General features: G+C 38.6%; 1 protein-coding gene across 1 annotated transcript in view; it reads left to right on the plus strand.

Moving 5' to 3' along the window:
- Ophn1 (oligophrenin 1) overlaps positions 1-15,372 on the plus strand; it is a 297,092-nt gene that overhangs the window by 232,038 nt on the left and 49,682 nt on the right. Inside the window, exons 17-18 of the mRNA XM_074062757.1 lie at positions 2,185-2,243; positions 3,325-3,430. Coding sequence (XP_073918858.1) covers positions 2,185-2,243; positions 3,325-3,430 — 165 coding nt within the window. The remainder of the gene's footprint in view (positions 1-2,184; positions 2,244-3,324; positions 3,431-15,372) is intronic.

Below are 15,372 nucleotides of genomic sequence, written 5' to 3' on the forward strand. Positions count from 1 at the left end.
TAACACCCTCAGTGCTTCACACAAAGAACAATTGTCAGCCTTTACCTTACTTGATTTCTTTGTACCATGTGAAGCTGTTAACAAGCCCTCTGTGAAACTTTCTCATCTTTTGGATAATGCTGTATCACTTTTTAAATTTTTTTCCTTACCTCTTTGGTCATTCTTGTCAATCCACTTTATGGGATTTCTACCTGGTATTTCCCAGGGCCCGTCTCTCTTTCTACTACATTGGAGGGATAGAAACTCAAATATTTACAGGGGCCATGAAATGAAAGTGAGTGAAATAGACTATTTTCATATTTCATATTAACTATGCTGTATATTGAACTTTTATTTGTATGGCAGTCACTTTCTTTATTTATAAGCAGTAGGATCCTTTACTTCCATGAATAACCATGTCCCAATGGAGTCAGATCTTTCCACTTCCAACAGAGGTGGGAAGTACAGATTTTTATTTTTATATGAAGTATCTTATTTTTTTATATTTTGATCACTGATCCAATTCCATTTCATGTTTTTTGGTGGTACTGGTGTTTCAGTTCAGGGCCTCTCACTTGGTAGGCACATGCTCTAGAACTTGAACCATGCCCTCAGCCCTTTTTTGCTTTAGTTATTTTTAGGTAAGGTCCCACATTTTTTGCCTGGACTAAGATCCTTCTACTTATACCTCCTCAGTAGCTGAGTTGACAGGCATGTGCCATCATGGCCAGTTTTTTTGTTGTTGCTGTTGAGGTAGAGGTCTCACTAACTTTTTGTCTATACTGGTCTCAGTCTTCCCAATCTACATCTCCCAGTTAGCTGGGATTACGGACATGAGCCACCTCTCCTGGTTCACTGGTTGACAGTGTCTCATTAACTTTTTGCCTGGGCTGACCTTGAACTGTCACCCCATCTCTGATTCCTAAGTACCTGGAATTACAGGCTTGACTTATTGAGTCTGGCTCCATTTCACTTTTATAAACTATCCTGAATAAATAAGGAGCATCAGAAGGCCTGTATAGCTGTTCGACTGCCAGTTTGCCATCTCTCCTGCAGCAGGGGTATCTGTTCTCAGGGTTTTAACAACCTCCCAAGTTCATGGCCTGCATACAGCTTCCTAATGGACATTTCTCCGTGACCAATCCTGATGCCCCTCTGCTTTAGCATCTCTACTTCCCTCTCCACCAATTCCTATCCCGCCCATTCACTCAAACCAGATTATCCCATCACACCCAGTCAGTGAAGGAATGCTGTCTTTAATGTCTTTCAAAGCATTAGCCTTTCAATCTCTATTTCCTCCATTTCCATTTAGGTTTTTAGTATCTGTCACCTGGATTGCTACAATGACAGTGGCAGGCAGGATTGCATAGTGATTAAGAGCATGGAGTGTGGAGACAGAGTGTGTGGCTCTGACACTAAAGACCTATGTAATCTCCAGTGAGTTGTGCAACGTTAGCTTCCTCATCTGTAAATGGAAGCGACTGTAATGCCTCCTCACTGGGTTAGCATGGAGATCAGATGAGTTAAAACATTAGAACAGTCAATTACAACAGTGTAAAGTTTGCTATTTTTATTTTTAATTACTTCCTCTGAAAAACTCACCACATACGTTTATTTTATGCCCTTTTCCCACTGCACCAAAAGGTTTGTATGTATATGGCACACTCATCAGCTAGACTGTTAGCTTCTTGGAGATTTGGACTAAGTCTTATTCTTCTCTGGATCTCTAATACCTGGCACAGTGCCAGGTACCTAGGTATCCAGCCAAGGTTTTCTGACTGAATGGAAAAACCTGTTTGAACCTCAGTTTCTTCTTCCATCAAATTGGGGTTTGAATAACTGCTCTAGCTGTTGGGATCATTGGAAGGATGAAATAGGAAGACAGGTACTAAAGCACTTTGGAGATTGTATGGTTCTGTCAGATTGTAAGAGATTCATGGTAGCATGTAGACGGGGTCTAGTGTGAGTCTTTGCACAACTGGCTTACACTTCCTTTTGGAGCTAATTGGAGAACTTGCTGGAACAGGTCTTCTGTTGAATTATTAGCAACTTGAACTCTCCTGATAAAGCTTCAGGTAAGAGAGAAATGCATGTAATCACACTAAACTGTGGGACTCTGAAATTTCAGCCTCGCTGCTCACAGAACTGAGCATCCAGGCTGGCTCCTCTCTCCCCAAAGGAACTTACAGTCTTCATTAATTTCAGGAATCTTTCTGAACCTGTCATGACCTATAGGCTTCACAAAGAGCTGGTCTCTGCTGCCAGTAAGTATTTATGTCACTAGTTAATTATGTTGTCCTGGTTTTTTTCTTTTAGTAAGTTTTACAGTCATAAGCCTAGAAAACTGTTTGAAGGTGAACCCCCCAAAACATATATATATAGATTTTGCCTCCTGTCAGGTGGAGTTATTTCTGCTTGCTATGTTGAGTTGGATGATTTTTTTCCTAAATTGATATTAGTTGGGTGGTTTGGAGAAAACTGGCTGGCTTGAGGGATGTGACAAGTATAAAGATGTTGATTTATGTATTTACTGCCTCTTCCTTCCACACAAGAGCACCAGCTTACATTTACCAAGGCACAGCAAAATTACAACCCCTCTTTCAGCTTCCTTCAACACTTTGCCTTTTCACATGCTTTTCAGCTGTTTTGTGAACCATTGCTCCTAATCTGTTATTACTACCAGGGCAGGGACAGAGGGTGTGTGGGAAATGGAACATATAGAATCACCCCATGGCAGTTGAAGAAGCATTAGGAGGATTGGCTGAGAGTAGTCCTGTGGAGCTGTCTCTCCTATCTGGACACAACTCTTAGCCTGCGTTGCACCCTGTGTGGTGTGCAGGATATGAATGTAGTGAACTTAACTTCTTACCAGCTCTTTTTGGAGGCAAGGGAGCTTTGATGTGTGCTTCTGGGCTTGCTCAGTCATTGTCATAGGAACCCACAGGCAGCTTCTTTCACCTCAGGACTGCAAGGTGGGTGGGAAAGGGTTTCCAGTTAGAAGTTTATGTGTGGCTACAATTCTGCCTGCCTCTCAGATAGTCTTGTCTTCTCTGCTGTTCTCCTCTCCTCTTTGTTGGCTCTTCTATCTTCTACTTTCTTCAGCCCTCTAGACCTATTTCTTTGTTTCTTTTTGTCTCTTTGACATTGTTCAGTGTCTCTCTCTTTGTTTCTTGGGTTCTTGTTGCACTGTCTCTCTGTGCCTATTTATCTCCATCTTTTTGACTGTCATTGTGTCTCCAGTTGTCTTTCTCTGCATCTGGGTCTTTGTGAAGGGAGCATATGAGAGTTTGCTCAGTCTAGTTACCCAGAAAGGCAAACCATTTTACTCACTGTTCTCTTTGACAGAATCTGACAACCTGGATTACCGTCTGGGAGCTATTCACTCCCTAGTATATAAGCTACCCGAAAAGAACCGTGAGATGCTGGAACTTCTGATAAGACACTTGGTCAAGTAAGTAACTGCTGGGCTTTCAGAAACATTTCCTATTGGAGGACTGGCCCAAACAGTAGGACTACAGAGAAACTACTGGGCAGTTCATTGAGTTCCAGCCCCCAACAGCTTCCTGGGTCAGTTGAATGCTCTCTGAGGAGGGTCACACCCTTGTCTGTATCCTCTTGGTGTCATCATGTACCTGGTCTGTCTCAGTTGAAGGGTAGCACAAAGGTAGAGTAGACTGGACACATGATTTGCTGTCAGGTAAGCCTGGTTTTGAATCCCAGCTCGACAATTTACTTAGTTGTCTAATTTTTAGTTAATCTCTCTGAGCTTGTTTGGCCATCTGTACAATGAGAATAGTAATGCCTACCATGCAGGAGTGCTGTCTGGAGTAGAAAGAATGAGGGCGAAGTGCATAGCACATAGGAGGCTCTCAAGAAATGGGAGTTGTCAAGATCCTGATCAACTTCCTGCCCTGGTGTGGGGGGCAGTATCAGACAGCAGCATTCCAGAGAGTGGGCCTAGTGACAGACTCTGAGCTAGGTCAGTGAAAGGGGCACATGTGCTCCACAGAGGCAAAAATAGATGAATATCCTGGCTCAAAATAACAACAACAAAAAACAGCAGAAAGCACTCTGTCCAGGAGTTAGCAAACCCACATTCTAGTTTCAGTCATGCCGCTAGCCTATTTGGTGGGCAGGTCCTTCTCAAGGCCTCTCTAGGTATATTAAACATGAATGTGAAAATAAGCTTAGAAAAAATTGTTGTATGTTTTAATATATTTAGCAAGTATATTTAGCAAATAAAGCTATTTACACCATCTTCCCAAATGCAGTAATGATACATCGTATCCTCATTTGGAGAGGATCTCAAATGCCTAAAATCCAGGCCTTTGGCAAAGGTGAAATATCAAGCTAATTTTCTCTTTGGCCTCCCCCTGTAATAGAGTCTGTGTGCTCTGCCTATCTGGACCTTGGGTTTTCCTGTGATGTGAGATATCACCAAGGACCTGATTCAGCTCTGACTTTCTAAGACTATTTTAACACTTCTATAGGAAATGAGCATTAAAGACACTGATGTAGATAATAGAATTAGCAAGAGGATAGCTTTTGTATCTATTGCCAATGTCTGAAATTTAGGTTAATAGAGAACATTAAGGGAGAATTTTCTCTCCAAAAAGTAGTTTGTGATAATTCAGTAAAAGTATAAAAATCAGCAAAGAAATATTTGCAAGTTCATTTGAAGTTGCCCTGGGGATAGAGACTTTGGGTTCAAGTTCCAGGTCTATTGGTTATGTGATCTGAAGAAAGTCCCTCCCACTCTTTGAGGGAGAGGACTAGATCAGCTAAACAACTGTGACTTTCTTGAAGTCTCAATATGTGACAAGAGCCAAGGATGCATGAGGCTATCCCTGTTGGCAGTGAGCGACAGGGTGCCCGTCTCCATCCACCCAAAGCCTGGCCACCTGGCTTGCTTCAAGAATCTTGGCCCTCAAAATCCCAGAAACAAAAGAAGATAAGAACACACAGATTACAGAAAGATAATGCCTTCAACTATGTGAAAAAATAGTTAGGCTCACTCATACTAAAATATAAATGAAATGAACACTGAGCTAACATTTGACAAATTCCAATGCATGTTCTCTGTTGATGAGACTGTGGGGAAACAGGCATCCTAATATATTGTGAGATTAATTCAACACAGTTCCAGAAGAAGGAGATTTGACAATAGCAAATCTGCATATTGGTAACTACCCTTTGACCTGACAATCCCATTTTTAGGCACTGACTCTAAAAACACACCTCCACAAATACAAAACAACATGCATACAAGGTTTGTCACTGCAGCATAGTTTTAATGACAAAAGATTGGAAGCAATACAAATGTGCAACAGTAGGGACTTGCTGAGAAAATAAGGGTATATTTACCCAGGTACTATTCACACCACCATAAAAAAAAGAATGAAAAAGATTTCTATGAGTTTTGTTTTTGTAATGATTTTTAGCATGCATTAAAAATTTCACTGTGTAAAATAAGCAACAAAAACCCCATGTGTAAGCAAGTTTTTTTGTAAGAAAAAGAGGAAACGTGTGTAAGAATATACACATATATTGTCTTATTTTTGTCAAATGAAGCACAGTATATTTTTGAAAAAAAACTCACAACACCAAAAATTGGATGTAGAGTTGCCACATGACTCAAGAATTCTCTTCATAGGTGTGTACCACACCCCCAAAAAATGAAAACCTATGTCCACATAAAAGCAATATATGCAGATATTTATGGCAGCATTATTCATAGTTCAAAGATGGAAATAATCCAAATGTCCATCAGTTGATGAATGGAAAAACAATGGGATATTATTTACCCATAAATAGGAATGAAGTACTAATACACACTACAACATGGATGAACCTTTAAAACATTATGTAAGTGAAAGAAGTCAGACATAAACATCCGTATATGACTCCATTTATATGGAATGTTAAATCTATAGAGACAGTAGATTAACCATTGCCAAGGACTGGAAAGTAGAAGGAATGGGGAGTGACTAATAATGGGTATGGAGTTTCTTTTTGGAATAATGAAACTTTCTGAAATTAGACAGTGGTGACAGTTGCACTACCCTGTGAATATACTAAAACCACTAGGTAAAACAGCATTGAGGAACAGGCTAGTCACATGATTTTTGTGTAGTGCCCACAGGTTATTAATTACAAGTGGAAAACATGGGTCTTTATGATGAAGTTGTGTGACATATACCGTCTTACATAACTAATAAAAGTTAGCATCACTAATAATGGTACAAACTGACCTTATAAGCTTCCTAATTTGATGTAGTAAGAATTACATAAACTATGGAATGTTCCTTATCAAAAATGTTTAATGCAGTGTAGAAAAGGTATAGAAAAATAGACAATGCTTGCCATTCTGTAAGACTACTGGCTTGTACTGATCAGAAAGGTCAGCACATGGGAAAAAAAGGCAGGGGAGCTATTTTACACTAAGTGAGTGAAGAAGCAAATGTAGTGTCTGAACTTTGACTAGATCTACGTTTGAAAAACTCAGCTAAAACAAACTTCTGTGACATTTGAGAAAATTCGAATATGGACTAGATATTGGGTGATACAGAACTATTATAAATTTTCTTAGATGTGAAAATGTTATTGTGGTACCCCCATCCAGTGCAACAATAAAATAAATAAAATGAAAAGTTGCTTGCTCTTTGAATACAAATACTGGCTGTTTAAGGTTGAAGAAAAAATATACAGAGAAAAAGAGCAAATGTTAATTCTTCATTCGAGGTGTAATAATGTTCATAGTACTTGTGTTAGTTTTGCATTGCTGTGACAAAATACCTGAGCAAAACAACTTAAGGGAGGCAAGATGCATTTTAGCTCATGGTTTTAGAGTTTCATTCCATCATGGCAGGGAAGGCATGGTGGGGCTGCTGGCACACTGTGGTGACCAGGAAGCTGAGAGTGAGAATGCTTGCTCTAGTGGGTTCTCTCCTTCCCCTTTTATTCCACCTGGGTCTCAGCCTATGGGATGGTGCTGCCACATTCAGGATGGGTCCTCCCCCTTAGTTAATCCTCTCTGGAGAGCCCTCACAGACACACCCAGTGGTGTGCTTTCCTAATCTGCTTCTCAAAGCAATCAAGTTGCCAGTCAAGTTTAACCATCACACTAGCACTCTTTCAGCTTTTTAATACGTTTGAAAACCTTTATAACCAAAAGTTGTATGGGAAGTATAAGTTTAAAAATGAGCTAGTTCTTTCAGAAAATGTACATTAGAGAAGAAGAAAATTCATGTGCTTTCAAAATGCTCACAATTATACTCCCTGCCAACTTCTGCCTTCGTAATCTATATGTGATTATATTCATGCCTTTGTAATGTATTCATGCTGCCAGCCTGTTTTCTAGTCTAGTAAGAGGCAGAAGCAAACTGACCTCAGCCAATTTAGGGTTCCCAATTATCCAGTTCTTTTTGGTACCTGTGCTTCCATTAGTCAGAGATAAAGAACTGTAAGAATCTCTCCGCTGGCACCCTCACTACCAGAGGAATATTACAATGGAAGCAAACCCCAGGTCTAATTCTGCTATTCATACATATATTTATCAGCATCAGATACAAAAGGAATTGTACAGCCTGCTCTATAAATTCAGTGGAGTCTCATTTCTCTATCTTTTCAGATGTTCTGACAACATCTTTCATGAAAATTTCACTTGAGACAAATGAGATAACATTCTAGTGACATAATTAGAGTCAGGCAATAAAATCCTATGACCTAGTATGCAAATGCAAGTCTCTTTCATAATCTTGGGCCTGGACTGCCATTATAAAGACCAAGGGCTATTAGGCCTACTGGATTCTTATTTTTCTAACAATGCTACTATTATTTCAGAAGCAATTCTGTATACTTTATAGAAATTAGAAAATACAGAAAAACAAAAAAGTAAAAGCTTTCTATTACCAACATTGAGTTATCCTTCTGATAATATAATATTCTTCCAAAGCTGTGTGTGTTTATACAACACATGTATGTGTTTTTACCAAGATGACATTATCATGTTTGTTGACATTTTGCAATTCAACAGTTTCTACCTTTCTAAACCATATCAACATTTTCCTAATTGACTCAAAAAGTGCTCTTTATAGGTATTTGTCTGAACTGTTACCCAAAGCAAGGGCACACGTCCTATCTGCTTCTTGTGTCCTTTTCATCTCTTTAGGACATATCACCTACGTGCCTTTATGACACTGGTTCATTGATGAGTTAAGACCACTTATCTTGTAGACTGTTGTTTACTAGGTTTTTTTTCTTTTTTTCTTTTTTATTATTTTTTTGAAACAGGGTCTCATTATGTAGCCAATGTTGGCCTCGAACTCGTGATCCTCCTGCCTTAGCCTCCTCAATGGAAGGATTATAGGCACACAGCACCATGCCCAGGTCCTACTTACTAGTTTTATCTTCTTTCTTCATTGTCTTATTTTTCAGCCTCTTTCTCTATTGCCTGTATTTGTTGTGAAGTAGAGATTACATCTAAAGACTAAATGGACTCAAGTTAACTAGTTTTGGGCTAGTACAAATCATAGGTGATGTATCCCTTTATGATCCATCACATCTAAATATGCATAATACTGGTTTGTCCACCATACCAATGTTCAGATTGATCATTGCTATATTCTTCTTTGCTGTTCATGCAAGACTGTTATTTACAGTCAATCTGTATATCTTGAACAAATCTAGGCAATGAGAAATCATTTTTACCATCTATCATGCTAATTAACAAAGCTTTCAGTGTTGATTAGAAATGAAGTTAGCTAAAACTTATTGTAACCCCCCCTCCTAATTAGTCATTTAAATACTAATTAGAGTACATACTCTTATAGTATGTAAGTATATAAACTTTCATATGTAAGTATGTAAGTATGCAAACTAACAAAACATACCAAATCTCATCAGTTCTGGAGGCAATTTTCTTTTTCAAATTGTCATCTGCATTCTGGATGCATCTTAGAATCAGTAGTTCCTTAAAATTACTGTCATCACCTATTTTGAGGTAATCACTATAGTCTCTGCACACATGAACTTGGTAATAACTGCTCATATTGTAGTCATTTCAGTTAAATTATGTTCATTGTTCAGTTTATTTTCTATTTTAGATGTCTTCAAAAATACTACATGATGAGTTGACAATGAAATGATTTTTCCTGTTTAGTGGTACATAAAATAATGGTATAGTTGCAATTGTTGGCATTGTTGAAGTTTAGGACATTGTACTGTGTTGAAATGTTTAAAGTGCATTACAGATAATATAATATGAGTGGAGGAAGCCAAAGCTGTCTGCCCTTAAGAAAGGGTGTGATCCTTGAGAGAATGCTCACTTGTGGCACTCACTCACTCTTTCATTATTGCCTTTCCTTTTGAAGAAATTTGTATTATGCAAGATTACAAGTATGTATATTCAAAAATAAAGGAAAAGCCCATTACACAGCATCAATTATGATTAACAGGTGACCAGTCTTGGTTTACTTATAGCCTACATTTCTTCTTCCCATGCTTTTTGAAACAAATTTAAGACATCATATTTATTTCCTTTTATCTTGAAAAGATGAGAAATCTTTATAAGTACAAAAAAATTATCATATCTAAAAGGAAATTAGTAAGCATTAATATCAAATATTCTTTGTTCCCATTTCTAGTGGCCTCAAATTTATCTTTTTTTCTTTGAATGAAGATTCAAATTGTATGTATACATAGCAGTTTGATGGAATAATTTTCAAGTCTTCTTTAATTTCTAGCTGAGCTTGGCAAATGTATCCATAAAGGGTCAAAGAGTATGTATTTTAGCCTTGGTGAACTGTAGCCTCTTGTTGCAATTACACAATTTTATCATTTAAGTGTGAGTTATAGTTAAATGAGTGCCAAATTATGTTCCAATAAAACTCTATAAAAGATGTAGACTGGATTTGGTCTGAGTTCTGTAATTTGGTGATGCCTAATCTATAGTATTGGTTCTCAAACTTTGTTATGTGTCAGAATCACCTGGAGGGCTGTAAGGAGCACAGAGGCCCAGGTTTGATGTAGTATAGAATAGAACCTCTATATTTTTACCATATTTCCAGTGGAAAGGTTTCCCCTTCCCTTCTTTCCTTTTTTGTAATTTGTTTGTTAGAGAAAAATCACTTATCCTTCAAAGTTTCCAACCACTGGGTCTAGAGGCTTGTTCTAGCTCCAGTTGTTTTGTTTTATTTTGTGTGTGTGTATAGAGTAGGGCATGTAAGCCTACTTAATAGATGAACCTGTCATCCAACCTAAGTGGGAGGCTAAGATCAGGAGGATCAGGATTGCAGGCTGGCCAGGCAATAAAGTTTGCAAGACCCCATCTCAGTGAAAAAAATCTCAGGGTATGGTGGTGTCCACCTGTCATCTCACCTTTGATGGGAAGCCTAAAATAGGAGGATCATGGTCCAGGCTGGCCCGGACAGAAAGCAAGACCCTATTTCCAGAGTAATCAGAGCAAAGGAGCTAGAGGTGTGGCTCAAGCAGTAGATCTCCTGCCTAACAAGCATGAATCCCTGCATTCAAACCCCAGTACTGCAAAAAAACAAAAAATAAATAAGTATAGATTGCAGGAAATGAGATGATCTGGTCATATTGGGCCTGCATGCCCACATGGACGTAATCAGATGGAGTTGAGTACTGCTTTCTTCTTTGGAATGGCGCAAGCTTCTAACTTGCCTTATCCCCCAACACTCCCAAGTGTTTTAATAAGTATTACATTAGGGTTAGATTTGGGATGACCTAGGAATTCTGTAGGTCATTTCTTAAAACTAAAAGTAACTCCAAGTGATGCATGTCTAAGGGTGCGAAGGTGCAATGGAGATGTAGGGAATGTCTGCTTGTCTAAATGAGGTAGCCTCTTTTCAGCAGCCCATATCCTCAATTAATTTGCCTCTTTGCCCTTGTAGGCATTTTAATTTATTACCTCTAATGTAAACCATACAATGAGAATTACTTTCTCCTGCCCTGGACACTATTTTCAACCTCCCTTGGATACTCAGTCCTTTGTTTGAAACTTTGATCTTGAAGGACCTGCAGACTGGGAATATTAAGATTCCTTTGCTGTCAGATCACATCACAAACTCCTACGTGATTTATTGTTCACTATGTTTCTGGTTTTATTCATCCAGTTAGCTCACAATTTGAAGTGTGACTTTTGCCTCTTAATGGTTTTCAAATGTGTAGGGCTATGGTGAGATATTCTCTTGCCCAAGTTAGAATGGCTATTATCAAAAATCATACAAACAAAAACAACACAAAATAAAAAATGCTGGAGAGGATGTGGAGAAAAGGAAAACCTTGTACACTGTTGGTAGAAAAATAAATTAGTGCAGCCACTGTGGAAATCAGTATGGAGGCTTCTCAAAAAACTAAAAATACAACTACCATATGATCCAGCTTTACCACTCCTGGATAATACCCAAAGGAAGTGAAGTCAGCATACAAAAGATAGACCTTCATGCTCATTTTTTATTGCAGCACTACTCACAATAGCCAACCTACAGAATCAGCCTAGATAATCATCAGCAGATGAATGAGGAAAGAAATATGGTATATATACACAATGGAGTATTATTCAGCCATAAAGAAGAATAGAATCCGTCAGTTGCAACAAAATGGATGAAACCGGGGAGCATCATGTTAAGTGAGATAAGCCAGAAGTAGAAAGAAAAGTTAAAAAAACCAAAAAGACTGTGTAAAAGTACAGGTGGTGAGAAAAGCACTCCTTTTTTTTTATGAGACCAATTTTATTATGTTTTTTTTTTTACTTTCCACTTATAAGTAGGATCATGTAGTGTTTGTCTTTTTTTTTTTTTGCTTATAAATTTATTTTTTTTAAATTTTTTCCTTTTTTTTGTTTATTCCTATGTGCATACAATGTTTGGGCCATTTCTCCCCACTACCTCCTGCCCCCTCCCTCTTCCCCCCTACACCTTCGCTTCCAGGCAGAAACTGTTCTGTCCTTATCTCTAATTTTGTTGAAGAGAGAGTATAAACAATAAGAAGGACAAAGCGTTTTTGCTAGTTGAGGTAAGGATAGCTATACAGGGAGATTCCTCGCATTACTTCCATGTACGTATGTGTTACATTCTAAGTTGATTCTTCTTGAACTGGCCTTTTCTCTAGTTCCTGATCCCCTTCTCCTATTGGCCTCAGTTGCTTTAAAGTATCTGCTTTAGAGTCTCTGTGTTGAGGGCAACAGATGCTATCTAGTTTTTTGGGTGTCTTACCTATCCTCATACCTCCCTTGTGTGCTCTCGCTTTTATCATGTGACCAAAGTCCAATCCCCTTGCTGTGTTGGCCCTTGATCTAAAGTCTGCATATGAGGGAGAACATACGATTATTGGTCTTCCAAGCCTGGCTAACCTCGCTCAGGATGATGTTCTCCAGTTCCACCCATTTACTTGCAAATGATAAGATTTCATTCTTCATGGCTAAGTAGAATTCCATTGTGTATAAATACCACATTTTCTTAATCCATTCATCAATAGTGGGGCATCTTGGCTGTTTCCATAACTTGGCTATTGTGAATAGCACTGCAATAAACATGGGTGTGTAAGTGCCTCTGGAGTAACCTGTGTTGCATTCCTTTGGGTATATCCCCAGGAGTGGAATTGCTGGATCATATGACAGGTCTGTGTTTAGATTTTTAAGAAGTCTCCAAATTTTTTTCCAGAGTGATTGTACTAGTTTGCAATCCCATGAGCAGTGTACAAGGGTTCTTTTTCCCCACATCCTCGCCAACACCTGTTGTTGGTGGTGTTTTTGATGATGGCTATTCTAACAGGGGTGATGTGGAATCTTAGTGTGGCTTTAATTTGCATTTCCTTTATGGCTAGAGATGGTGAGCATTTTTTCCTGTGTTCTTTGGCCACTTGACTTTCTTCTTTTGAGAAAGTTCTGTTTAGTTCAGTTGCCCAATTTTGGGAGAGGTTAGTTTTTTGAGTTCCCAATACATTCTGGACATCAGAATATATGTGTAGCTGGCAAATATTTTCTTCTACTCTGTGGGTGGTCTCTTTAGTTTATAGACCATTTCTTTTGTTGTGCAGAAGCTTTTTAATTTTATGAAGTCCCATTTGTCCATTCTTTCTCTTAGTTGCTGAGCTGCTGGGGTTTTATTGAGGAAGTCCTTGCCTATACCTATTACTTCCAAAGTGTTTCCTGCTCTCTCCTGTACCAACTTTAGAGTTTGGGGTCTGATATTAAGGTCCTTGATCCATTTGAGTTGATACTAGTACAGGATGATAAACATGGATCTAGTTTCAGTTTTTTTGCAGATGGGAGAAAAGCACTCGTTAACCAAACTTCTTAATTGCAAGCCCCTCCCCAGAGGTAACTGCTGTTACCACCACATTGGTGCAGTATCCCAGGATTTTCCTTTTGTTTCCCTTTTATATTACATCATGTGCATGTGTGTGTAGGTAAGAAATGGATTTCATTTAATGAGAAGTGTGATTTCTGTGTTTTTGTACACAAATTGTATCACACAGTATATCATTGCTTTTCAAACTACTTTTTCACTTAAAATACGTTTTGGACCTCATTCACTGCTTCTGAAAGTAGGTTCACCTCAGTTTTTTGAGACAGGGTCTTGCTATGTTGCCCAGGCTGACTTGGAATTCTTGTGCTCAAATGAACCTCTGATCTCAGCCTCCAAGTAGCTGGGACTGCAGGCGTGGGCCACTGCGTACAGCTTACCTCATTCTTTTTAGCTGCAACATGACATTTTGTTATTAGCAATAGACCTTGTATATGCATCTGTAGATTTACTTCAAGATGACCATTTCTCATGTGTGTGTGTACACATATATACACACACATACATACATGTTGTCTTCACGTGTCAATTCTTCATTGTATTGTGTTCAGCAAGTGTGTCCTATATCATGATTTCTCATTTGTTGACAATTTCTTTATGACTTAACATATGGCCAATTTTTTTGAGGTTGAGCTACGTACAACTGAAAAAACCATGTATTCTCTTGGTGAGTAAAAAGATCTATTATCTATTATATGAAATTTATTGTCTTGTGTTATTGAAGAGCAGTGCTTATTTTTTATCATTTTGATCTCTGTCCGTTTTAAGAGATGTGCATTTAAAAAGCTCATACATGAAAAAATATATTGGATTGTGGATGCAGCTCAGTGGCAGACTGCTTGCCAGGCACTACAAAACATATGTATAATCAGGGCAGAGATACATGTAATGTAAAGAAATCCTCCCCCACAAAGAACCTTCCAAGTCTCATTAGGAGGCCCAGAAAGAAGAGTATCCTAAGTGAGAGGAACCTCCCTCCAAGAAATAAGAAGTGCCTTTAGCTTTCAAAGACTTTCCAAAAAAGCTTTGGTTTCTCAAAAAGAACTAGAAAAGCAGGCAGTAGGATGCAACAGGGCAACAGTAAGACTTGGAAACCAACAAATATGATTGTGAATCCCTACCTTGCCGCTTATTCACAATGTGACCTTACTAAATGCTTTACCCTGGGTGAACCTAGGCTTCAAGGCTGAAATACTGGGGTTTATTTATTTATTTATTTATTTATTTATTTTGTAATTGTGATGATTCAGTGAACTGCTGGGTCATTGAACACCAATTCCCGTTGATGTTCACAAAAGGAGATAAGCAAGTGTTCTTGCTTCGTCACTACTGGTTTATCCTTTCCAGATCACTTGGTGGCAGCACGGAGATACTTTCCCATTTTAATATCTGAAAAAAATTCTGTCACTAAAGAATAAAGGTTAATTGAAGAGGTATTTAAACTGTTGAAAGGAACCCATCAGCAGCCCAGCAGTATCAAAGGTCCTGAATGGTTGCAGCTTATTTCCATCTGAATGGCACCCAGCTTTTGTCAAGGGCTTAACCAACTTTATTAAGATTTGTCTAAGGATTCCGTCCCCCTCAATTACCCACTTAGTGTCAAGAACTTGCCTGTTGATGGGTCAGTTTCTTAGAGGCCTTGACTTGGGCGGATTTAGAAAATTAGTGTTTTGAATGGGCAGCTGGCCTGCCCCGTATTCTAACCCTTTCACCCCCACAGCCAAACTGGCCAAAAGCTGCATGCTTTTCACTTGGCTGCTTTTGTACTGTTTAAAAGAGCATTAGAGGAGTTCAGTTCCTTTAAAAATAATTAATTAGTACCTGCTGTGTGCCAGGAACACACTTGGAAGTTATTTACCACCTAGTAGAAGAGGCAGATAAGTAAACAGAAAATCTCGATGTACTTTGCTTGCCAGTGGTGTCAATTAAGATGAGGACAATGGGCTGTGGTCGCCCTTCAGGAGATGTCAATGTGAATCTTGAAAGATAAATAGACATTCTTTAGATACTGGGCAGGAAGACATCCCAGGGAGAGGGTTTGGCATAAGCAAAGATGTGGAGGTCT

The sequence above is a fragment of the Castor canadensis genome, chromosome X (assembly GCF_047511655.1).
Source record: "Castor canadensis chromosome X, mCasCan1.hap1v2, whole genome shotgun sequence".
Classification (NCBI taxonomy): Eukaryota; Metazoa; Chordata; class Mammalia; order Rodentia; family Castoridae; genus Castor; species Castor canadensis.